Source organism: Lactuca serriola, chromosome 8 (assembly GCF_051521515.1).
Source record: "Lactuca serriola cultivar US96UC23 chromosome 8, Lser_US96UC23_V15, whole genome shotgun sequence".
Taxonomy (NCBI): Eukaryota; Viridiplantae; Streptophyta; class Magnoliopsida; order Asterales; family Asteraceae; genus Lactuca; species Lactuca serriola.
The window spans coordinates 272,106,718-272,133,415 of NC_136415.1; the positions used below are offsets into that span (position 1 = coordinate 272,106,718).

The 26,698-nt window shown below is 36.5% G+C and overlaps 1 protein-coding gene across 1 annotated transcript; it reads right to left on the reverse strand.

Annotated features, from left to right (window-relative positions):
* Nucleotides 1–9,429: 9,429 nt before the first annotated feature.
* On the reverse strand, nucleotides 9,430–25,724 carry LOC145068093 (uncharacterized). The gene is made up of 10 exons (XM_079015082.1): nucleotides 25,514–25,724; nucleotides 25,257–25,448; nucleotides 24,060–24,185; nucleotides 23,791–23,924; nucleotides 21,518–21,533; nucleotides 20,541–21,010; nucleotides 20,172–20,349; nucleotides 18,973–19,098; nucleotides 18,645–18,837; nucleotides 9,430–9,637 (listed from the first exon to the last, which is right to left on the reverse strand). The coding sequence occupies exons 1-10, from the start codon at nucleotides 25,722–25,724 to the stop codon at nucleotides 9,430–9,432; spliced, it is 1,854 nt and encodes a 617-aa protein (XP_078871208.1).
* Nucleotides 25,725–26,698: the final 974 nt, after the last annotated feature.

The following is a 26,698-nucleotide window of genomic DNA, read 5'->3' on the forward strand; positions in this document are numbered from 1 at the left end:
CACTTCCTAAGGCTTAGGCTTGAATTTAGAATGCTTCCTTATGACCTTTAGGACCCTCATAAACATAAATGGCCATGAGTTTACGGTAGTAAACTTATAAGGACTGTGAACTCATCAAAAACTCCAAAGATGGTGGTCCTTTTCATCCTAGGTTAGAGCTAATGTCCCTAAATCATTCCCTAGCCTTCAAACTTGCATTACCACATGAGTAGCCATGAGTTTACAAACGTAAACTCCCTTGGGCCATGAACTCATGGTAGTAAACTCATGTGAGTGCCTTTATACCTTCCTATGTTGAATCACATGTGATTCCAACACTTGGTCAAGGTGTTTCCTAGTCCCGGAAAGTGTTTCCTTTCATATAGATGTTATAAACACTATATTCATGTCATAATGTATCCTTATATGTCATTTAGGACTTATTGTGTCTCGGGACTTCATTCGTGGAACTTCTCATCCCTACATGCATACCCGTTAGAACCACTCACAACAGGTCAGTTCATACCCCTTAATCAATGTTTTAAATGATTTTAAGTGATTTAAGGAGGGGGGAATACAAGTAGGAAACAACATGTTATTAAATCACTCATATGTTTTTATAACTGTGTTTTCATCCAGTAGATTTCACATACTTCAAAATGTGATGCATGAAATGGTTTTCTGTCTTAAAAATACCTTGTTATCAAAAGTATTACGTTTGAAATGTTTATTAAGATGACATCAAGTCATTGTTATTTATTATTCAAAACTCATAGATGTCATACAAAACCATTTCTTTTACCTTCTTGAACAAAACTATATCTATACACTTATGTTCTTATATATGTATTGATATTATAGTTTTCATTCCTTCATTCAGTTTTTCCCACACTCTTGTGTAGCAAGGGTGTATAAGCCTGCTTGAACAATCAATTACCTTCCAGTTAACTATTATAGGGATAGTTAGGAGATACAAAACATTATTCCTATTACAAGGAATCACACAAGAGTCATTTCATTCATGAGTCTATACCAGTATAGTACATTACATGATACATGAGTAAGTTTACATAGAAACGCGTACATGAGTACGTTTACATAGACACGCGTACATGAGTACGTTTACATAGATACGCTTACATGAGTACGTTTACATATGCTTACATGATACATGAATACGTTTACATAGAGACGCTTACATGAGTACCTTTACATAGATACATTTACCTGTATACGCTTACATGGATACTTGTTCCTAGATTCACGAGGATGATTTATTAGTACCTTATGTGTAAATTGTCCTGCCTATCCCAGTTCGACGGCATATCTAGACGGGACTAACCCTTCCGGAACCCACCTGTTAGCAACAGTGGTAGATGAACATCTACGAATGCCTACGGTTATTACTTATATTAGGGGTACCTTTACGGGACTAACCATTCCTTTGGCCTACTGTTCGCTACAGAGGTAAATGACCATCTACGGATGCCTACGGTTAATACTTATACTAGGAGTACCTTTACGGGACTAACCCTTCCTTAAACCTGCTGTAGCTACAAAGAAAAATTGAACAATCTACGGGTGTTCAAAGGTTATACATGTCGCTATTCACGATGTCGTGTTAATCCTAATACAAAAGGATAACACTCACATGGTTATATTTTTCCTATTACCTTATTTTGTGATACATTCACATAAACGATGAATTAGACTTAGTGCTGTTAGTAATAGTCAAAAGAAGGAAAACCATCTTTGTAATTACAAAACACACGAGTCTTGGTAGAAGACTACTTACAAAACACACGAGTCTTGGTGGAAGAATACTTACAAAACACACGAATCTTGGTAGAAGAATACTTACAAAACACACGAGTCTTGGTAGAACAATACTTACAAAACACACGAGTCTTGGTAGAAGACTACCTTCAAAACATTTAGGTCTTGGTAGAAGGCTACTCGTTATACTAATAGAAATCATAGGGATTTTCTAGAGTATTCAAACGCTTTCAACTGCTTTTCAAACAATCCACACTTATACAGTCTTTTTCCAAAGGATTACAAGTCATTACTTTACAGTTTTACAAATCAAAGACACATTAATACTTATGAATTCACCAGCTTTACACTGATACTCGCTTTCAAAATAACTTGTATTCTCAGGTCACCAGTTAGACAGGTACGATGGCCAGGTTTCGAGAAGACGGAGCACAGACAACACTCGTCTTTTATTTTGATTACATATATTGATGTCTTATTACAATGAAAGAGCACACGTGTATTAAAACTTTACTTTTAATGCAATGGATGATGTTTTTGCTTGTTTACTACTTTACACTGTTGTGATACTATACATGACGTCCCCCGCCCCTGAACGTTTCCGCCGTTCTCGGTTTTGGGGTGTCACAGATAGTATCCTGGTAGATAGGATAATGATATGAGGATATGCCTTGTTAGCTTAGTATCCTAGAGGAATGGATAGTTATGTGATGGCTAGTTTTGTTGGATCAGCGCCCGGGTAGTTAGGTAGTGGCTATTTATAGACCTGTAGTTGGTCATGCCTTATGTACGCTGGTAGGAGGTTACCTGCGGGTTATGTATGTTGAGCCGTAGCAAAGGGTATTCCTTCCCGGTAGGATGATAGGGAGCTAGTATGTTGGTTCTGTAGAGTGTTATGTGGTTGCCTGTTATGTGTGCATGTTTTCTAGTATAGATTGGCATTCCAACCCGATGGTTGTGGGCCAGGAGTATTCCATCTAGATAGGAAGATTGGACTCATAGTAGTTTAGCATTCCAACCCGATGGTTGAGGGGCCTGGGGTATTCCATCGTAAGGGATGATTGGACCCATAGTAGTAGTAGTAGTTACTGTATGTATAGGAAGTGGGGCATTCCAACCCGATGGTTGTGGGCCAGGAGTATTCCATCCCGGTAGGATGATTGGACTCATAGTATGTTGGCATTCCAACCTGATGGTTGAGGGCCTGGGGTATTCCATCCTGAGGGATGGTTGGACCCATAGTAGTTATTGTTGTACGTATAGGTGTATGGGCATTCCAACCCGATGGTTGAGGGCCAGGGGTATTCCAACCGGAAGGTTGGTTGGACCCGTAGTATGTTGTTCTTTGATGTATGTGTATGTTTATGTGTGTATGGGTACTTTGGGGGAACTCACTAAGCTTTCGGGCTTACAGTTGTGGTTTATTGTTTCAGGTGCTTCAAGAGATCGTGGCAAGGAGAAGGCGTGATCGTACCACTCCTCATGTTTTATGATTTATGTGATAAGGTTCTGGGGGATACTCTGATGTTTAAACTATTTTGAAAACAAGATGTATGAACTTAAAGGTTTTTTAATGAAATAAAATGTTTTAAATTGGTTGAAATTTTTGGTCGTTACAAGTTGGTATCAGAGCCTTGGTTTGAGTGAATTGGAGGAACATTCGTGTGAATCCAGTCTCAAATCAAGGAGAGATTTTCAAAAAATAAGTTTTCAAATTGTTTTCAAAATAAGTAAAGGGGGACATAGAGGGTACGATCAGCCGGAGCCAGTAAGTTACCCCAAAATACCATAAAAGTTATTTGTTTTTGTGATATGTTAGAACAGCATGTTAGTACAAGGCTAGGGATCTTCAGGGATTGCATGATAGAATTGCTTGATTTGTGATGCCTGCTAGCTTAGGGTTTTCTTTATATGAGATATTTAGTATTCCTCTAGGGTTGAGGATGGAGTGCTTGTTATGTATGTTTATGCTTAGGGCGTTCTGGTGATACTGGAGACAAATATGGGTAGGTGTGGAAGGTAGTATGGGCCCGTACTACTGAAAGCACAGGACCCATACGCGTGTCAAGGAAGTCACAACCCCTAGCTTCATGGTTATCCGAGGTATCTGAGGTTCTTATGTTTCATTTCAGTATGGCAGATGCGAGACGTTTCGAGACAGGATCCAGTTCGGGATTGGGATCAGGATAGGGTGGTCAGGATGGATCAGCACCACCCGAAGTCATTGGTCAGATGAGTACGGATGACTTGGATGCTAGGATTCGTGAGATCCTTCATTATGAGGTTACTGCTATGTTCCAGGCTGAGTTGCCCGATATGTTTGGGTCGATTAAGACAACCATGGTTGAGTACTTTGATGAGTGCTATGCAGCTCTTGCAGAGACAGCGGCCACGGCAGCCGCAGTAGCTGTGGCAGCGGTAGGGGGAGGAGCCAGTTGGGGCATTCAGTACGGGGATTTCAATAATACGAAGCCCCCTACTTTCGATAGAGTTCAAGATCCAATCGTTGCTATGAGATGGTTGTCAGACGTGGAGGGTTGTTTCTTCATGTGTTCACGCCTTGTGGATCAGAGGGTGAGGTGTGGTCTGAACCTTTTGAGGCTCGGGGCGAAGGATTGGTGGAGGTTGACTACGGGATCTTATTCTGATGTGCAGCGGGCTACGGTTTCGTGGGATCAGTTCCGGGAAATGTTCAGTACTCGTTATGTTCCTCGAGTTGAGAGGGAGAGAGGTTGGCTCAGGAGTTCCTGGAACTGATGCAGGGTTCAGAGTCGGTGACGGAGATCACCAGGATGTTCACTGAGAGGGAGATGTTTTGCCCAGAGTTTGCTTCGGAGCAGGCTCATATGTCTCGATATCTGAGTATGCTCAAGAGGGACATCAGCAAGTTTGTGTCCATGTAGAGGTGTAGTACCTTGTTGGAGTTGTAGGAGGCCGCTAGGCGCCGCGTGTTGGACACTGAGCTCCAGTTGAGAGAGCAGAGGTAGGCCCCGGTGCAGTCGCGGCCTGCACCAAAGCGGATGAGGGTCGCTGATTATAGGCAGGGAGGTCCGACAATTCACACTTGTGGGAGGTGCGGCAAGGTGAACGAGGGAAGTTGTCATTCTTCTTCGGGGTGCCACATAGCCAGGGATTGCAGGCAGTCAACTCCAGCGGCAGGAGTCCGACTTTGTTATCATTGTGATCAGGTGGGCCATATGAAGGCCCAGTGTCCTCTGCTGGCTGCCAGGTCAGTGCATGTCCCAACGCCAGCCACTTTCAGACTTACTGACGGGAGTCAGGGTCAAGCAGAGCCTCCGAAGGCTCCAGGGCTTTCTTATCAGCTTGTGACCGAGGAGATCAGGTCAGCGCCAGAGGTTTTAGCCGATATGTTTTCTGCCTTATCTTGTTTATGTGGTGTGTATGAGGTGTTGTTTCTTTCATGAAATATAAAGTGTTGTATGTGTTAGAGAAGAGTTAGTATGTAGGGTTTTTAGAGTATTAGTATCTGGTGAAGCATTCAAGAGAAAGAAAGGTCATGCTTCGGGAAATTGGAACTTTCTGCAGGAACTCAGGTTCCTTAAAGTGCGGTGTAATTGTTTGGTTCGATCAGTGTGCCAGTTTCGCAGCCAATGGGTAGTAGTTGGCGCTCTAAGTGGGGGATAATTGGAAATTCTCGAATGAGCCGTTGTTTGAAGTATGATTGCCTAATGCGGGTTGGATGAGGTCTTTAGAGTGGTGCAATGAGGAGGTTCAGTTATAGTAAGGACATTGCATGTGTCGTGGATCTTTGAACTAGTAGTGAGGATGCTGTTATGTGATAGCGGCTAGTGGGGTTGTCCCCGAGTGGTGGAGATGTCGAGGAAATGCGGCAGGCTAGGTATGGATTAATGCTTATGCGATCAGTCTCGGAGTACGTATGCGATCAGTCTCGGAGTACGTATACATGTTTTGAGTTAGCGGTGTGCGCCACTAAGGGGTGATGTATAGTGAGGTCCTGTCTCTGTGGCAATGTTGGATGATTCGTAGGCATGTTTTCGGTCTCCTTTGAAGAGGAGGGGGATAGTGGTTCCAGATTGGAGATTTGGAGAGAGGAAAGTAAGATAGTAGGTTAACAGACTCAGGAGCAGTCTAGACCGGTGATGAGCACTGTATAAGGATATTACAGTCGGACGTCGAAGACCTAGAGATCATGATGAGGAGGTGTGAGTGGGTTACACTCCATTGTGTCAAACCGAAGGGTTCGAGGGTGACGCAAGGACAAGGTCCCTGGTTCCGAGTATGGTTGTAGGCTTGAGTTATGTATGTGGTGGTATTCCAATCTAGGGTATTCCACCATGAGGATGACCGGACCGTATGATTGATTGGACCTGGTGTGTTTGGTATTCAAACCCGAGGGTTGATTGGGCTAAACATACATGAGGATGCAAGGGTATACCATCCTAGGGATGACAGGACCTGTTACAGGCGTGCCTGGTATTCCAGGCCGAGGCTGATTGGGCCAGGTATGAGTGGTTACGCGATATGGTTGGCTGATGGGTTATGGGAGCTGAAGGATGCGGTATCCTGTCAGCGCAAGCATAGTATAGAATCAGAGGGGGAAATCAGGATTCGTTCCAGGTTGCAAGTTATAAGGGTTATCGCCAATTTTTGGGCATAGGAAGATGGATTAGTGTCTTGGAAGAGCTTAGTGGGTGTTTGGGGAATCTAGCGTTCGCGGGGCACAGAAGTGTGTCCCTGATATGAAGGGTTAGTATTATCGGGTAATTCGTGGTTGATAGGTGGTGTTATTGAGTTGAAAGGCCGATGGTCGGCTTGGGGTAGTGGCAAGGATGACACGTGAGAATAAGCCATTTTAAGAGAGATGCAGAAGTAGGGTTAGTAAGAGCATGAGTTGATTGAGAAATCGGAATCTGTAGTGTAAGGGGTTTGTTCTGAAGCGTATACTGCAGTAGGCTTCGAGGACGAAGCCTAATTTAATTGGGGGAGAGTTGTAACACCCCAAATTCCAGAGGTACCATTGAAGGACTTAAAGTATAAATTAAGGAAAGGGACTCGACGAGTAGGCATGCTTACTCGCTGAGTCGAAGCGAGATTGGGTCGCAGACGAAGTGGCCAACTCGCCGAGTCGGCGACTTGGACTCGGCGAGTTGGTGCTGAAGAGAGAAAACCCTAATCCCGAGGGTTGTGCCCTATTAAAGCACATTATAACCCACCCTCAGCCTCTTTGCTACCCTTTTGAGATCCAAAAACCCTATAATCGAGTGAGCCTCCATTAATAGAGAGAATAGAGCTTTGGAGGAGAAAATCTTGGAAAGGGGCTTCAAGATCAAGAGGCTTGCTACAAAGGAGTGGTCTAGATCCGGAATCTACTTCAGTTGGAGCATATATTGGATGTAATAATCTGTTGCTTGGGCTATTTTGCATCTAGATATATTATCATTTGAGATTTGGGGCATTTTTGGTATGATTGAGAGCTATTTCGAGTTAGAGGCTTAGATCTGAGGTTGCTACTTTAGATCTAGGCTTGTGATGGTCCAAATTGTCATAAAGCTTTTGTCTAAGAGTTGTTGGTGAAACCCCTTTATCATAATCCCTAGCCCTAGAGTGTTTTGGACCTATATCTCCTTGGTTTCATGTAAAGTTTGCCACTTTATGTGAGGGTTAGACTGTAGAAGAGTGGATCTATGGATTGGATCCCCTACATAGCTCGAAAAGCCACTGTATAGATTGAGAACTGCAGAGACTCGGTGAGTCACATGGGTGTACTTGAAGAGTTGTATGAACATGAGCATGGACTCGACGAGTTGGAAGAACAACTCGGCGAGTCTGTTGAAAATTGCCTTGGACTCGGCGAGTTTGTTCTTGGACTCGGCGAGTCTGGTCGCGGAACCCTAACCTCTTCTGGTTAAAGCCTAGATTCAGTGAGTCGAGGGGTGACTCTATGAGTTGAGCAAGATGGGACTCGGAGATCGTTGAACTCGACGAGTCTTGGAGTGACTCGGCGAGTTGAGTCGTGTTCTAATAGTTTTCAGAGTATAAGGACTCGACGGGTCAACGGGTTGACTCGGCGAGTAGAGTCAGTTAGGAAGTTTGACTTTGGCCTGGGCTTTGACCTTGACCTTCAAGGGTGTTATGGTATTTGGTTATTTATGTCAATGGTCCATTGATGGCAATAGGTGTTGGAGTTTGGAGTAGTGCATCGGGTGTGTGCTTCCGTGGTTCGGTTCTTCATTTCAGGTGAGTTATCCTCACTTTACTCAAGGGTCTAAGGCACCAAGGCCGGCCCTTTGAATTGTTGTTTAGAGCTTGTTATGTTATGTGATGATATGCTTGCTAGTATCCTGGTAGATAGGATAATGATATGAGGATATGCCTTGTTAGCTTAGTATCCTAGAGGAATGGATAGTTAAGTGATCGCTAGTTTTGTTGGATCAGCGCCCTGGTAGTTGGGTAGTGGTTATTTATAGACCTGTAGTTGGTCATGCCTTATGTATGCTGGTAGGAGGTTACCTGCGGGTTATGTATGTTGAGCAGTAGCAGAGGGTATTCCATCCCGGTAGGATGATAGGGACCTAGTATGTTGGTTTTGTAGAGTGTTATGTGGTTGCCTGTTATGTGTGCATGTTTTCTAGTATAGATTGGCATTCCAACCCAATGGTCGTGGGCCAGGGGTATTCCATCTAGATAGGATGATTGGACTCATAGTAGTTTGGCATTCCAACCCGATGGTTGAGGGGCCTGGGGTATTCCATCATGAGGGATGATTGGACCCATAGTAGTAGTAGTTATTGTATGTATAGGAAGTGGGGCATTCCAACCCGATGGTTGTGGGCCAGGAGTATTCCATCCCGGTAGGATGATTGGACTCATAGTATGTTGGCATTCCAACCCGATGGTTAAGGGGCCTGGGGTATTCCATCATGAGGGATGGTTGGACCCATAGTAGTTATTGTTGTACGTATAGGTGTATGGGCATTCCAACCCGATGGTTGTGGGCCGAGAGTATCCCATCCCGGTAGGATGATTTGGCTCGTAGTATGTAGGCATTCCAACCCGATGGTTGAGGGCCAAGGGTATTCCAACCGGAAGGTTGATTGGACCCGTGGTATGTTGTTCTTTGCTGTATGCGTATGTTTGTGTGTGTATGGGTACTTTGGGGGAACTCACAAAGCTTTTGGGCTTATAGTTGTGGTTTATTGTTTCAGGTGCTTCAGGAGATCATGGCAAGGCGAAGGCGTGATCATACCGCTCCTCATGTTTTATGATTTATGTGATATGGTTATGGGGGATACTTTGATGTTTAAACTATTTTGAAATTAAGATGTATGAACTTAATGGTTTTTGAATGAAATAAAATGTTTTAAATTGATTGAAATTTTTGGTCGTTACAACAACATTAAGTCTAATGTTGCTGGCTACTAACATATTATGTTCACTAACAGAATTTTAACATTTATCGGTCAAAATTATATATTCATCCCTATATATTAAAAGTTATCTTTCTATTGAATAAATCTTCGCTTTGGTTTTTGTGTCGTAATCTAATTATGTTCAACTCATTGTGAATCTCCTCTCCATCATATAGGGCGGACTCATAAACATTTAGGTTGCTGCTAAATCCAGTTCAATTTTAGTTGCGTATGGTTCGTAAAGAGACATATCAACAATTTCTTTAGAGATCATGAAACGTACCTACTGAATATTATTGTGACCAGGAAAATCGTTGGATGCCATGTAGTAGTACTTGTACTCCACAAGGTTGTCAGCATTATCATCATCATCATCATTTGAACCCGAGGACCAATATCTGGAATCATATTCAACACTAGCTCTTTTTATAAGGCACATATTTCTTTCACCACCACTCCTCATCACCATAAGATCAATACCCATCAACATTCTTGATATTGTTGCAATAATTTTTTTTTTTCACTCTCAACTAACCCATTTGGCCTTTGGGCATAGTAAGATAAGTCTTGTATCTTTGGTTTTACTTGCATCTCGGATAGATAGTCACTAGCAAATTGGTTTCTTATGCCATATTTCTGATAGATAAGCTCAAGTTGAGTTGTTGGTAGTGTCAACTAGTTTTAGGGAACGAAAGACAGATTTTTCAGAAGGTTGGGTCGGTAAGGTGCATGGTTTTGATGAGTCCTAGATGGTTTAGGATAAAATTGAAGGTTTGACTGATGAGGTAATGGGTGACTTCGGTTGTTGGCTATTCATCTGATATCGGTTTTAGTAAGGTTTCAGATTCTAGGAATTCAACAAAGGATAAGGACATCAGTTTTATTTCATGGTGAGCATGGTAAAATCATGATGGAAGGCTTGTTCATCTAGTCATCTTCTAGGTAAAGAGGTTCTACGAGATTCGAAACAAATGACTTCGAACAGGTGGTTCCATCGGAACATTACCCGGTGGAATATAACTTGTTAAAGTGACATGAGCCAAGGGTCCACCATAGTTTTCTCCAAAATTTTGTGCAACATTTGATTCATGTCCATGAAGTTTAAAAAGTTAAAAAAAATGTTCAACTCCTTTAATGAACCATTGCTTTGCAAGAAATATTTGGCATTACCCCAACCTTTACCAGATTGTTAATGAACCTAAGGTTATGTTGAATAGGACTCTCGAAACACCATGAGCTATGATATTATTAACCAAAATAAGAAATTTCTTAGAAGTAGGCAAAATAAATACTCTAGATGGGCTTAAAAATGTCCTGATTGTTAACGATATAGTTTAATATCTTGTATTTGACATTTTTGGATCCTTCCAACAAATCTTTAAGATTATCCCAGATTTCAATGAATCTTCTCGATGTCAAGATTTTTAAGAGGACCTTCCCAAATTTCTCACTGACCAAGAAGTTGAGCAACCGCATCTCTAACCATGGTTCTATGGGAGCATGGGAACCTTCAGTTACATATGTTCAGATTTATTTTCCATTTTCTTTTGAGATAAAAAAATGTTCCATTTTGATCTTCCAGTGATGATATTCCTTAACCACAATTTTACGACCCAAGTAGGGAAACCCACATTTTTTTATATATGCATTGAATATGATTGTTGACAAGGATTAGTCGTTATTAGGTTAGAAAATAAGAGTGATGGCAGTATATATGAAGAACTTTTATCCTGTAGATCCATAAATACAAGAGAAAAAAGAAGTGTATTCTCAGGCAATGATAATTTAGTCAAATGTATTCAAAGAACAATCACTTAGGCTTTGATACCAAATGAAAGAGTAAGATAATTAACTCAACAATGATCATGTTCTAATTAAAAGACTAAAGAGATCCTATCTACATACTTGAAGCAATTCAAGAAGTATTTAATGCAATAACTAAGAGAAATTAAAATATAATGTATGATGGAGAAATCTGAAGGATGTTCTATTTAATAGTTCATTAGAAGGTGTATTACAAACCATAGTTGACCTACCCTTTAAGCAATACAAAAGTATGATAATGACAGAGGGAACACAAGGTACAACTAAAAAAGGTTGGTCAACAGGTATAGTACATCTGACAAAAATATCATGTTGATCTTATTTCCTATCTTTACTACATACTTAAGAAAAACTACATTATCATCGGATGACCAACTACTTCGAATAATAACTTCACCAGATGGGGGGGGGGGGGGCAAGATTGGATATTTCACCTCATCAGATAGCTTGGTCACCTTCTTTGTACTATCAGTATACTTGTATTAGATATACAATGTTACCCAATATTTGTGGTAACTTCGATAAGGATTCCAAATAACCACATACAAGCTTTTATACACAACAACATCCAGTTCTTTGTATAACCAACCCTCAACGATATCTCAATGTTACACCCAATCCTTTCAATAAATTTTCTATGGAATAAAAACCCAAATTAAAAAGACTTAACACCCAAGGTTAAGATTGACAAAAGCTATATACTTCAACATCCCTGATGTCACTACGATTTGGGATCTTCTTTTTTGGATGGATTCAGGACAATTGTCTTTTACAAAGAAGAATGTGATGGATGCTATTTTTTGTGCTATATGGTGGTCTATTTAGAGGTTTAGAAATGAGGTTCGTTTAAATGCATGAAAGCGTTGAAATGATATGATGTGAGATGGTATTATTGGGTGCGTTTATAATTGAGTGGGGAAAAGAAAACTTAATCCTTTTATTTGCTGGTTTCTTTGTCTTCAATACTCAATTATAAACACATTTTGTAATTATTATTTATATTACAAGTTAGTTGTTAGTATTTTTTATGAGAATTCAACACTTAATTTTTTTTAAACCAACTAAAACTAACGGAATATGTTTTAAAATTCATTAATAATTTCTTTTATAAAAATTATTATTATCTTATCATAATAGATTTGTAATCGTATTTGATACGTTAATTAATTTATTAAATCATGAACCAAATTCAAAAGCAAGATTTACATAGACGTTGCGGGTAACCGAGCTACAAGTTGTGCCGCAACCCCTTGTTGGATGGAAAAACTAATTCTTTTAAAAACAACATCTATAGATCTTGGAGTCATAACATTACTACACATGACCCGTTGGACTCTATTGAGTAGCTTCACAGCTTATGGCACAAGGAAACCGAAAGTATCAAATACAAAGGGTATAAACGTGTGTTGATTTTCTGTGCACGCTTTCTCATGTTTTTCCACTTTACTTGATGTAGCTTTTAAAGCAACTTTCCCCATAGTGAAAACTCCACTCCCCAAACCCAAAAGAGGGGAATACCCTGTTAGATCCACACATGCATGTTTTCCTCCATCCCATCCAAATACTAAGACATCAGTTGGTCTAAGTGTTGATCTTCCTTCCAATGGGTCAGTCAAAAAGTTCATAGGGGCCTCTTTCTTGGCAGAAATCTCAGCGCCCCTAAATATGTCGAAAAGAACATCCGTAACCAGATTGTGTCGTTACTTGAAACTTGGGAGCTTTTACAATGAACTGCATGCTCCCCAAAGGAGTTCAAGCATGCCTTGCGACAAACATGGCAAGTCCCGTCAGCTGGAAATAAAGGGATCATAAGGCAATACTTGAGGATGACATGATACTCCACTGGCGACATATGCTTGCCAAGACTGTCAATAGGAATAGTTATAAGAAAATCCTAAGCATGTGGGGCTCTTAGACACTCAAAAATTGCTTTCTGCCTAATCATCATGTCGAAGTGAACTTCCATGTCTTGGACAATTTTACTAAAAAGGGCACTTGCCAATTTTACGTTAATTATCTATAAAATAAAATAAAAGAACCAAAAAATCATATTTGATACGTTAATTACCACTTAGTTCCATGATCCACACTCTAAACACTACACACATTTTTTTCTTCATCTTTTAGCCTTTTCGAACTTGGTCATAAAGCCCAAGAATGAAGGGTTTGACCACAAAAACACAATATATTGTCAATTGCTAAACTAAAATTTTAAATTTTATAACATTAGTAGATAACATCTATTGATATTTGTTTTAGGTAACCAGAACATTATATGAAAAAGCTAACAAAAACTAAAAGAAGAAATATACTAAAAATCGGTAATCAAGTGTTAGTTTGAGAAAATCTATTCTAATAAATGAAGATTTTTTTTGTCACTTGTCATACTCTCATTCAATTTGTCAAATGTCATTTTATGGTTATTTTGAATTATTTTTTTCCACATGTCATTTTATGAGTTTTTCTATTTTATTAAATCCACATAATATTTTAATCTAATAATTACAATAAATATAGTAATAACTAATATGAATTTCATTAATCAATTTACCTTTTAATTTCAAAATTCCCAAAATTGAAGTTCATTATTTTCTTTTGTTTATTTATTTAAATTATTTGTTTAAATTTAAAAGATAAAAAAACATTTTCATTATAATAATTCATTATTTTTTCTTATTTTTTTTTAATTCAAAGTTCTCAAATATTTTGACATTTATATTATTTTTTTTAAATTAACCCATATAATACATGGGTTTCACAACTAGTCTGTTTTAATAAATAAAAAATCTTTTCTGTCATATGTTACACTTTCATTGATTTGCCCACATGTCATTTTATGGTTATTTTTAATTAATTTTTTTCACATGACATTTTGTGGTTGTTTTATTTTTATTAAATTTCATATAATATTTAATTACATGTATTAATTGCAATAAATATAATAATAAATTCATTTAATTTTCATTAATTGACTTTGCTTTTAATTTCAAAATTTATAAATTCAAACTTCTCAAATGTTTAGAATTTCATATTTATTTTTTTTAAATGAACTCATATAATATATGGGTCTTACACCTAATATTAAATGAATCATGAACTACAAATATCGGTTTTGAAAAAATTACGATGAAATAATGTATAACTAATATGCTTTTTGAAATATATAAAAAAAAAAGAATCGTTGAAATATATATATATATATATATATATATATATATATATATATATATATATATATATATTAGTTTATAATCCGTGAGAACCACGGTTACAAAATTAATTAAATTTTAATAGTAAAAACTAAATATTATTAATCATTTATTTTAAATAAATTATTAAATAACAATTTTTTTTAGTTATATAAAATTGTAATTATTGATTTAAATAAATATATAAAATTATATCACTTTATAATTTGTATTAATTTTATTAAAATTTGTATTCTAATATTATTAATTTAATATAACTAGAGTGAGAAATTTCAAATTTAAAATTTGAAATGGAAAATCAATAGGTTGACAAGTGACAAACATTAATTAGGAGACATAATAGAGTGACATATGGCAAAAGAAAGATAAAATAAACATTAATTATAAGGCTTAATATGGTGACACATATTAAAAAGGAAAATTAAGAATAGGGATATATAATAAAGTAGTAAACTGAAAAAGAAAACAAGGTACGGTGGGAAATTGATAGGCAATTGCTTCTTGATTTACTTTACTACAAATAATTTAAAGCCGACAAAAATTGGTTAGTGGAGAATTTTGTTGATGTTATAGTTGTATGTGCTTTATGCTCCAAGGGAACCGATTACGGAATTCTTTTTTGAATAAACGATTATGAGATAATCCCACAGCTAAAAGGCATATATTCTTGGTTGAGAATACTTTTTCACCATTCTTTATATCCAAAACTCGATAGCTAAAAATATTCAGGCCTGCCCAAAAGAAGTCTAAAGTGTGCCTTTGTGTAGGGCCCATAAAAATTAAGGGCCAATTTTTAGCTACATAAATAGTTATAGTGTATATTTTTATAAATATTAGTTACCAAAAGTCGAAAACAAATCAAACTTGAAATATAGCTTAGCGGCAACGATGTGATTTTATAATATAGAGATGGGGTCTATTGGTTTCTAAGGCTTAACGGTGTGGTTGTAAAAATACGCCGGTAAGCTTAGGCGGCAACATTTACAGGCGGTAATCCCTCCATCAACCAAATTTATTGCCGGCAGTAATTTCCATTGGTGAACCGTCACTGTCACAATGTGTTTTACTGCTTTAAGAAAATACATAATAGTGGTAGTTCTTAATAGACGATAAAAAATTGAGAATTAAACGTACTAGTTTCATTTAACATTTTTTTTATTTGTATACACAAAAGTTTTACGATTGGCAAATAAACCACAAACCACCGTACCTCCATCATAGACAAATTGTAGTAAAAATTGTAAAAGCTTATGAACGTCTACATGACATATTTTTTACCGGAAGAAAAAAAAAATTAAAAAAAAGTTTGCATCATTAAAATTGATTCATGATTCAATTTTAATTTTTTATTTTGCATCATTATTATCCAGGATTCAATTTTAATAATTAAATTTTTTTTCTCCCGGACATAGATCTATGCTCAATTTTATGATTTTTATATTTTTTAGATTTTTTTCAATTTTTTAAGGTGTCTTCACGATTCCTCACTTTAAAATGAATAATCGCCCGATCATATATATATATATATATAAACTACTATAATTTTTTAACCAAAAAATCAACATTTTAGATACATATATGCATACTTTTACAAATGCATATATACATATTCCATATACTATAATATTTGTAAGGAAATCATAAGAAAACTTATTTTATTTTCTAATCTATAAACATAATAGAATAAGTATTTTATTCGATATAAAATAAAATATAAAAACAATAAAAGTGCTACAAAATTTCAAAGCGTTTTCATGTTTTCGTGTCAACATTTCTATATTTTCTTCAATTTATCAGTTTTCACCTAATCAATATTCACCACAATTTCTTCCAAATCTACAAGAAAAACAAAAAAAATTGATTGATGCAAAAACACTCACAAAAATACATATGTGATTAACATATGAACCACAGTCGATTCACATATAAATTAAATGTGATTCATATGTAAATTACACGTGATTTACATGTGAATCACATGTAATTCATATGTAAATTACATGTGATTTACATGTGAATCACATGTAATTTATATGTGAATTACATGTATTTATTTTTTGTATGATAATAAGGATAAAATAGCCTTGGAAATTCTGAGAATTATGATTTCACTATCAAATCAAAGTATTGGATGGTACTCCCTAATCTTTGATTGGATAAGACTCAGAAGAGAAAAGAACAGAGAATGAGTATATGAATTTTCGTAAGTACCAGAAAAAACTAACCAAAATCGGTTAAATACCTTCTTTGTCTGAAAACTGTCAAAACTATCATAAAACAGTTTGGCAACAGTTAACAAACTGTCATAAATCCGGGTTTTCTATAAGAATTAATACCAAGTCAAAAACTGCCCCTTGGACCCCGCCAGGGGCTACCGCCCCTTGGACCCCGCTTCCAGGGGCGCTGCCCCCGAACCCCCGTTCATTCAGGGGCTTCGCCCCTAAATGACAGTCTACTTTTAATCTTGAATAAACTTAAACAAGTGTGCACTCCACACCTTCCTTACTTGTTTAATATTTATCAAGATCACTTTTGGTCAACAAAAGTAATCCCATTACACTTAAATCACATTAGTGAAACAAATCACCAACAAACCTCCCCCATTTAAGTGTAATCTTGATTAATTTAAAACAATAAACATAACAACAAACTGATGCATAAATGAAATATCGTGACGATTGAATTTCACATTAGTATATTATACATTCCAAATATTCGAATATCAGGGTGTCACTAAGGATTGAACCCTTTCTATTCTAAGTGAATACATGAAGATAATATACACAACAGTTTACATTCTCTAAGTTCTAGCTTGACACTATATTTTACTAGCTTGTGTCCCATCCTTCAAAAAGCATATCAAAGTCAAGTCCCAACTTCTTGAAGCAGCTAAACTTCATGCTTATATAGGTAGTTCTTTTGTTCTTGCACCTGCAAATGCAATTTTTCAAAGAACTATTAAAAAATAAAATTTCAACCTCCTTAACTTGCAGTACTGAACACATACCTTGGGACGATAATAAAATGTGTTCCAATCTTCAAATATCAAGCTTTCCACATTGAATTCAACATCTAATATCGCATTAGATGGGAATTGGTTATCTCAATATAAAAGATTTATGTGGACTTCAAACCCATCCCTACAGCCGCCTTATGCACAAGATCTCTTGCTAACCCTTTGGTTAGATGATCGGCTAAATTCAACTGAGTTCTTACAAACTCCACAGATATCACACCAGTCATGATGAGCTCACGAACCATGCTATGTCTAACACCTAAATGTCTAGACTTTCCATTATACACTTGACTATAAGCCTTAGCCAAGGTTGCAGCACTATCACATCTGATAGAAATGGTAGATATCGGTTTGGGCCATAATGGAATTTCATAAATCAAATTCCTTAGCCACTCAGCTTCTTTACCAGCAGCAGACAATTTAACAAACTCAGACTCCATGGTTGAGTTAGTAATACAAGTATGTTTCTTAGATGCCCGAGAAATGGCACCTCCTCCAAGAAGAAACACCCAACCACTTGTAGAGGAGTGATCCTCTAAGTTGTTAATCCAGCTGGCATCTGAATAACCTTCCAAAACAGAAGGATATCCACTATAAGTTAAACCATAATTCATGGTCCCTTTCAAGTACTTGAACACTCTACTCACAGCTTGCCAATGATGTGAACTGGGATTACTAGTATATCTACTAAGCCTTCCTACAGCATATGCTATATCAGGCCTAGTACTAATCATGGCATACATTAGACAACCAATGGCCCTTGAGTATTCAAGTTGAGACACTGGAGATCCTTTATTAGGTAGAAGCTTAAGACTAGGATCTATAGGAGTGCTAACAGGAGAACAATTCTCAAAGTTAAACTTTTTCAATATCTTCTCAATATAATGTGATTGAGAAATTGAAATCCCATTGTTTCCTTTTCTAATTCTTATACCAAGAATTACCTCAGCCTCCCCCATGTCTTTTATATCAAAACTAGATAAGAATTTCTTGGTTTTATCAACTTCTTCTAAATCAGTACCAAAAATCAACATATCATCTACATATAAACAAATCATGACTCCTTTACCAGAAGTATCAAATTTGCTATATACACACTTGTCAGCTTGGTTTAATGCAAAACCATTAGACAAGACAACATCATCAAACTTTTGATGCCATTGTTTTGATGCTTGTTTCAAACCATATAATGATTTCTTCAACTTGCACACTTTGTGTTCATTTCCAGGCATCACAAACCCTTCAGGTTGTTTCATGTATATTTCCTCATCCAAGTCACCATTCAAGAATGCAGTTTTCACATCAATTTGGTGAATCACAAGATTATGTATAGCTGCAAGAGCTAATAATAATCTAATAGTAGAAATTTTGGCAACCGGAGCATAAGTATCAAAGAAATCAATGCCTTCCTTTTGTCTAAAGCCTTGGATAACTAATCTAGCTTTATACTTATCAATTGTGTCGTCCACCTTCATTTTTCTTTTGAGGATCCATTTAAATCCTATTGCCTTGCAACCAGGAGATAAATCAGCCAAAACCCAAGTATTGTTATGCATGATAGAATCAATCTCATCATGAATTGCCTCTTTCCAGAAATGAACATCCCTATAATGCATAGCTTCACTGAAAGTATTTGGATCCTCTTCAACATTAAAACAATATTGATGTTGAGAAATAGTCTCATTCCTTGTTCCTTCAACTAAATATAGTTGAAAATCATATCCAAAAGACGTAGCTTTTCTAGCTCTGGTGCTTTTCCTAGGTTCAGGTACATAACTTGCACCACCAGAAACATCTTCAGCTTGAGTAGTACTCTTGCTGGAAGATTGATGAATCATATCCCTTGGTCTAGGTATAGATGTAAATCTTTCTTCATCAAATATAGCATCTCTTGACTCTATCACTGTGTTTACAGACACAGAGTCATTAGATTCTAAAACATAGAATCTATATTCTTTGGAATGCTCCGCATATCCAATAAAGATACAATCTATACCTCTCTCACCCAAAGTTTTCCTTTTGGGTTCAGTGAGCCTTACAACTGCTCTACAACCCCAAACTTTGAGATAACTCAAAGTTGGTACCTTTTTACACCAAAGTTCATAAGGAGTATTCTTACTCCTTTTATTTGGATTTCTATTCAAGATGTAACATGCAGTTAACATTGCCTCACCCCAAAACCCTTCACTTAAACCAGAATATGACAACATGGAATTAACCATTTCTTTCAAAGTCATATTCTTCCTTTCAGCTACACCATATTGTTGTGGTGTATATGGAGCTGTGGTTTGATGTATTATTCCAGTTGATTCAAAATAATTTGGATCATAATACTCACCACCTCTATCAGTACGCAATACTTTTATTAATTCATTTTTATAAAGCTCAACTTGTTGTTTATAAATTTTAAATTTATCAAGTGCTTCATCCTTGGAATGTAGCAAATAGATATAACAATATCTAGATGCATCATCAATAAAAGTAACAACATACTTCTTGTTTCCAAGGGAAGGTGTTGCATGGAAATCACATAAATCACTATGTATAAGATCCAACACCTTGCTTTCCCTAACAACATCTTTGAAAGGTTGTCTAGTGATTTTAGTTAGCATGCATATTTTACATTTTTCATTATTTTGTATATCAAAAGAAGGAATTAAACTCATTTTAGACATGTCTTTTAATCTCTTGTAATGAATGTGTCCTAATCTAGCATGCCATAATTCAGATTTATGAAAATTATTGTTACTACTACTAGAAGCCATGCAAATAGAATTATCACTAGAAGGATAATTAATATTAAGCCTAATCATTCCATTACATATATATATCCAAATCCCATAAAAGAACCATGTCTTGACAAGATATACTTGTCACTTTCTAACACTTGTTTGTAACCACAATTATTTAATACAATTTCAGACACGAGATTCTTACGAATCCCTAGAACATATAAAACATTGTTCAAACACAAACATTTCCCAGAAGTAAAAGTAAGTAAAACAGATCCTATGCCCTTGATTGGTTCAGTTGCAACATTTCCCATCTTCACAACAAATCCATCTTCAATTGGTTGAAAGTTCTTGAACCAATATAGATCTTTGCAAACATGACTTGTTTCTCCCGAATCAACCCACCATGCAACTTTATCATCCTGCACATAAAATGCTTCAGAAATCACATAAATATAATTCTGAATATATTTAGGATTCTGCATGAAAACAAAATCTGACCTTGTTGCTTTTCTGGATCCTTGGATCCACTTGGTCCAGCACCATTCTTGTTCACTTTGCAAAGACGACAATCTTTCTTGAAGTGACCCGGTTTGTTACAATTCCATCAAACCAACTTAGCCTTCTTGTTGGAAGACTTGTCATCCTTTCCTTTAAACTTCCTTTTTCCATTAGACTTCTTGGGATTCTTTGAACTTTCTCCTTCCACCATGTTCACAGAAGAGGAACCAACTTGGTTTTTTCCTTTAGGATTGTTATCAAGTTCTTGAGTCCTTATGGACTCTTCAATCCTTAAATGGCTTCCAAGCTGAGTCAAAGTCAATTCCTCTTTGTTATGTTTCATATTGTGTTTAAAATCCTTCCAGGACGGGGGCAGTTTGTCAATTATCACAGCCATAGCGATGGCTTCATCCATTTTTAAATTGTGTTGAGCAAACTGTCCCAGAATCCTCAGCATTTCATGGAATTGTTCCATAACAGGCCTGGATTCAATCATCTTGTAACCCATAAAGTTACTAATAAGAAACTTCTTACTAGAAGCATCTTTAGCCATGTACTTGGATACAAGAGAATCCCACAGTTCTTTTGCAGATTCAAAATTTTGATAAATATCAAAAAGAGAGTCACACATACCATTGAGAATATGACCACGACATATTTAGTCATCATTTTCCCACTTTGATCTTCTTCTTGTTGCCTCCAAAGGTTCATCTTCAACAGATTCTGGTAAGACTGGCATGGGTGTACTCAGAACATACACCACTTTCAGAGTGGTAAGGAGAAACTTCATCTTCTTCTGCCATCTATGAAAATCTTGCCCTTCAAACTTGTTCAGTTTTTCAAACTCACTTGTCATTTCCTTCACAGAATCACCACTTGCCATGATCACAGAATACTTTGATTTTTGTAAGATAATAAGGATAAAATAGCCTTGGAAATTCTGAGAATTGTGATTTCACTATCAAATCAAAGTATTGGATGGTACTCCCTAATCTTTGATTGGATAAGACTCAGAAGAGAAAACAACAGAGAATGAGTATATGAATTTTCGTAAGTACCAGAAAAAACTGACCAAAATCGGTTAAATACCTTCTTTGTCTGAAAACTGTCATAAAACAGTTTGACAACAGTCAACAAACTGTCATAAATCCGGGTTTTCTATAAGAATTAATACCAAGTCAAAAACTGCCCCTTGGACCCCGCCAGGGGCTACCGCCCCTTGGACCCCGCTTCTAGGAGCGCTGCCCCCGGACCCCCGTTCGTTCAGGGGCTTCGACCCTAAATGACAGTCTACTTTTAATCTTGAGTAAACTTAAACAAGTGTGCACTCCACACCTTCCTTACTTGTTTAATATTTATCAAGATCACTTTTGGTCAACAAAAGTAATCCCATTACACTTAAATCACAATAGTGAAACAAATCACCAACAAACCTCCCCCATTTAAGTGTAATCTTGATTAATTTAAAACAATAAACATAACAACAAACTAATTCATAAATGAAATATCATGACGATTGAATTTCACATTAGTATATTATACATTCCAAATATCCGAATATCAGGGTGTCACTAAGGATTGAACCCTTTCTATTCTAAGTGAATACATGAAGATAATATACACAACAGTTTACATTCTCTAAGTTCTAGCTTGACACTATATTTTACTAGCTTGTGTCCCATCCTTCAATAAGCATATCAAAGTCAAGTCCCAACTTCTTGAAGCAGCTAAACTTCATGCTTATATAGGTAGTTCTTTTGTTCTTGCACCTGCAAATGCAATTTTTCAAAGAACTATTAAGAAATAAAATTTCAACCTCCTTAACTTGCAGTACTGAACACATACCTTGGGACGATAATAAAATGTGTTCCAATCTTCAAATATCAAGCTTTCCACATTGAATTCAACATCTAATATTGCATTAGATGGGAATTGGTTATCTCAATATAAAAGATTTAAGTGGACTTCAAACCCATCCCTACAGCCGCCTTGTGCACAAGATCTCTTGCTAACCCTTTGGTTAGATGATCGGCTAAATTCAACTGAGTTCTTACAAACTCTACAGATATCTCACCAGTCATGATGAGCTCACGAATCATGCTATGTCTAACACCTAAATGTCTAGACTTTCCATTATACACTTGACTATAAGCCTTAGCCAAGGTTGCAGCACTATCACATCTGATAGAAATGGTAGATATCAGTTTGGGCCATAATGGAATTTCATAAATCAAATTCCTTAGCCACTCAGCTTCTTTACCAACAGCAGACAATGGAACAAACTTAGACTCCATGGTTGAGTTAGTAATACAAGTCTGTTTCTTAGATGCCCAAGAAATGGCACCTCCTCCAAGAAGAAACACCCAACCACTTGTAGAGGAGTGATCCTCTAAGTTGTTAATCCAGCTGGCATCTAAATAACCTTCCAAAACAGAAGGATATCCACTATTAGTTAAACCATAATTCATGGTCCCTTTCAAGTACTTGAACACTCTACTCACAGCTTGCCAATGATGTGAACTGGGATTACTAGTATATCTACTAAGCCTTCCTACAGCATATGCTATATCAGGCCTAGTACTAATCATGGCATACATTAGACAACCAATGGCCCTTGAGTATTCAAGTTGAGACACTGGAGATCCTCTATTAGGTAGAAGCTTAAGACTAGGATCTATAGGAGTGCTAACAGGAGAACAATTCTCAAAGTTAAACTTTTTCAATATCTTCTCAATATAATGTGATTGAGAAATTGAAATCCCATTGTTTCCTTTTCTAATTCTTATACCAAGAATTACCTCAGCCTCCCCCATGTCTTTCATATCAAAACTAGATAAGAATTTCTTGGTTTTATCAACTTCTTCTAAATCAGTACCAAAAATCAACATATCATCTACATATAAACAAATCATGACTCCTTTACCAGAAGTATCAAATTTGCTATATACACACTTGTCAGCTTGGTTTAATGCAAAACCATTAGACAAGACAACGTCATCAAACTTTTGATGCCATTGTTTTGATGCTTGTTTCAAACCATATAATGATTTCTTCAACTTGCACACTTTATGTTCATTTCCAGGCATCACAAACCCTTCAGGTTGTTTCATGTATATTTCCTCATCCAAGTCACCATTCAAGAATGCAGTTTTCACATCAATTTGGTGAATCACAAGATTATGTATAGCTGCAAGAGCTAATAATAATCTAATAGTAGAAATTTTGGCAACCGGAGCATAAGTATCAAAGAAATCAATGCCTTCCTTTTGTCTAAAGCCTTGGATAACTAATCTGGCTTTATACTTATCAATTGTGTCGTCCACCTTCATTTTTCTTTTGAGGATCCATTTAAATCCTATTGCCTTGCAACCAGGAGATAAATCAGCCAAAACCCAAGTATTGTTATGCATGATAGAATCAATCTCATCATGAATTGCCTCTTTCCAGAAATGAACATCCCTATAATGCATAGCTTCACTGAAAGTATTTGGATCCTCTTCAACATTAAAACAATATTGATGTTGAGAAATAGTCTCATTCCTTGTTCCTTCAACTAAATATAGTTGAAAATCATATCCAAAAGACGTAGCTTTTCTAGCTCTGGTGCTTTTCCTAGGTTCAGGTACATAACTTGCACCACCAGAAACATCTTCAGCTTGAGTAGTACTCTTGCTGGAAGATTGATGAATCATATCCCTTGGTCTAGGTATAGATGTAAATCTTTCTTCATCAAATATAGCATCTCTTGACTCTATCACTGTGTTTACAGACACAGAGTCATTAGATTCTAAAACATAGAATCTATATGCTTTGGAATGCTCAGCATATCCAATAAAGATACAATCTATACCTCTCTCACCCAAAGTTTTCCTTTTGGGTTCAGTGAGCCTTACAACTGCTCTACAACCCCAAACTTTGAGATAACTCAAATTTGGTACCTTTTTACACCAAAGTTCATAAGGAGTATTCTTACTCCTTTTATTTGGATTTCTATTCAAGATGTAACATGCAGTTAACATTGCCTCACCCCAAAACCCTTCACTTAAACCAGAATATGACAACATGGAATTAACCATTTCTTTCAAAGTCATATTCTTCCTTTCAGCTACACCATATTGTTGTGGTGTATATGGAGCTGTGGTTTGATGTATTATTCCAGTTGATTCAAAATAATTTGGATCATAATACTCACCACCTCTATCAGTACGCAATACTTTTATTAATTCATTTTTATAAAGCTCAACTTGTTGTTTATAAATTTTAAATTTATCAAGTGCTTCATCCTTGGAATGTAGCAAATAGATATAACAATATCTAGATGCATCATCAATAAAAGTAACAACATACTTCTTGTTTCCAAGGGAAGGTGTTGCATGGAAATCACATAAATCACTATGTATAAGATCCAACACCTTGCTTTCCCTAACAACATCTTTGAAAGGTTGTCTAGTGATTTTACTTAGCATCAATGTTTTACATTTTTCATTATTTTGTATATCAAAAGCAGGAATTAAACTCATTTTAGACATGTCTTTTAATCTCTTGTAATGAATGTGTCCTAATCTAGCATGCCATAATTCAGATTTATGAAAATTATTGTTACTACTACTAGAAGCCATGCAAATAGAATTATCACTAGAAGGATAATTAATATTAAGCCTAATCATTCCATTACATATATATCCAAATCCCATAAAAGAACCATGTCTTGACAAGATATACTTGTCACTTTCTAACACTTGTTTGTAACCATAATTATTTAATACAATTTCAGACACGAGATTCTTACGAATCCCTAGAACATATAAAACATTGTTCAAACACAAACATTTCCCAGAAGTAAAAGTAAGTAAAACAGATCCTATGCCCTTGATTGGTTCAGTTGCAACATTTCCCATCTTCACAACAAATCCATCTTCAATTGGTTGAAAGTTCTTGAACCAATATAGATCTTTGCAAACATGACTTGTTGCTCCCGAATCAACCCACCATGCAACTTTATCATCCTGCACATAAAATGCTTCAGAAATCACATAAATATAATTCTGAATATATTTAGGATTCTGCATGAAAACAAAATCTGACCTTGTTGCTTTTCTGGATCCTTGGATCCACTTGGTCCAGCACCATTCTTGTTCACTTTGCAAAGACAACAATCTTTCTTGAAGTGACCCGGTTTGTTACAATTCCAACAAACCAACTTAGCCTTCTTATTGGAAGACTTGTCATCCTTTCCTTTAAACTTCCTTTTTCCATTAGACTTCTTGGGATTCTTTGAACTTTCTCCTTCCACCATGTTCACAGAAGAAAAACCAACTTAGTTTTTTCCTTTAGGATTGTTATCAAGTTCTTGAGTCCTTATGGACTCTTCAATCCTTAAATGGCTTCCAAGATGAGTCAAAGTCAATTCCTCTTTGTTATGTTTCATATTGTGTTTAAAATCCTTCCAGGACGGGGGCAGTTTGTCAATTATCACAGCCACAGCGATGGCTTCATCCATTTTTAAATTGTGTTGAGCAAACTGTCCCATAATCCTCAGCATTTCATGGAATTGTTCCATAACAGGCCTGGATTCAATCATCTTGTAACCCATAAAGTTACTAATAAGAAACTTCTTACTAGAAGCATCTTTAGCCATGTACTTAGATACAAGAGAATCCCACAGTTCTTTTGCAGATTCAAAATTTTGATAAATATCAAAAAGAGAGTCACACATACCATTGAGAATATGACCACGACATATATAGTCATCATTTTCCCACTTTGATCTTCTTCTTGTTGCCTCCAAAGGTTCATCTTCAACAGATTCTGGTAAGACTGGCATGGGTGTACTCAGAACATACACCACTTTCAGAGTGGTAAGGAGAAACTTCATCTTCTTCTGCCATCTATGAAAATCTTGCCCTTCAAACTTGTTCAGTTTTTCAAACTTACTTGTCATTTCCTTCACAGAATCACCACTTGCCATGATCACAGAATACTTTGATTTTTGTAAGATAATAAGGATAAAATAGCCTTGGAAATTCTGAGAATTGTGATTTCACTATCAAATCAAAGTATTGGATGGTACTCCCTAATCTTTGATTGGATAAGACTCAGAAGAGAAAACAATAGAGAATGAGTATATGCATTTTCGTAAGTACCAGAAAAAACTGACCAAAATCGGTTAAATACCTTCTTTGTCTGAAAACTGTCAAAACTGTCATAAAACAGTTTGGCAACAGCTAACAAACTGTCATAAATCCGGGTTTTCTATAAGAATTAATACCA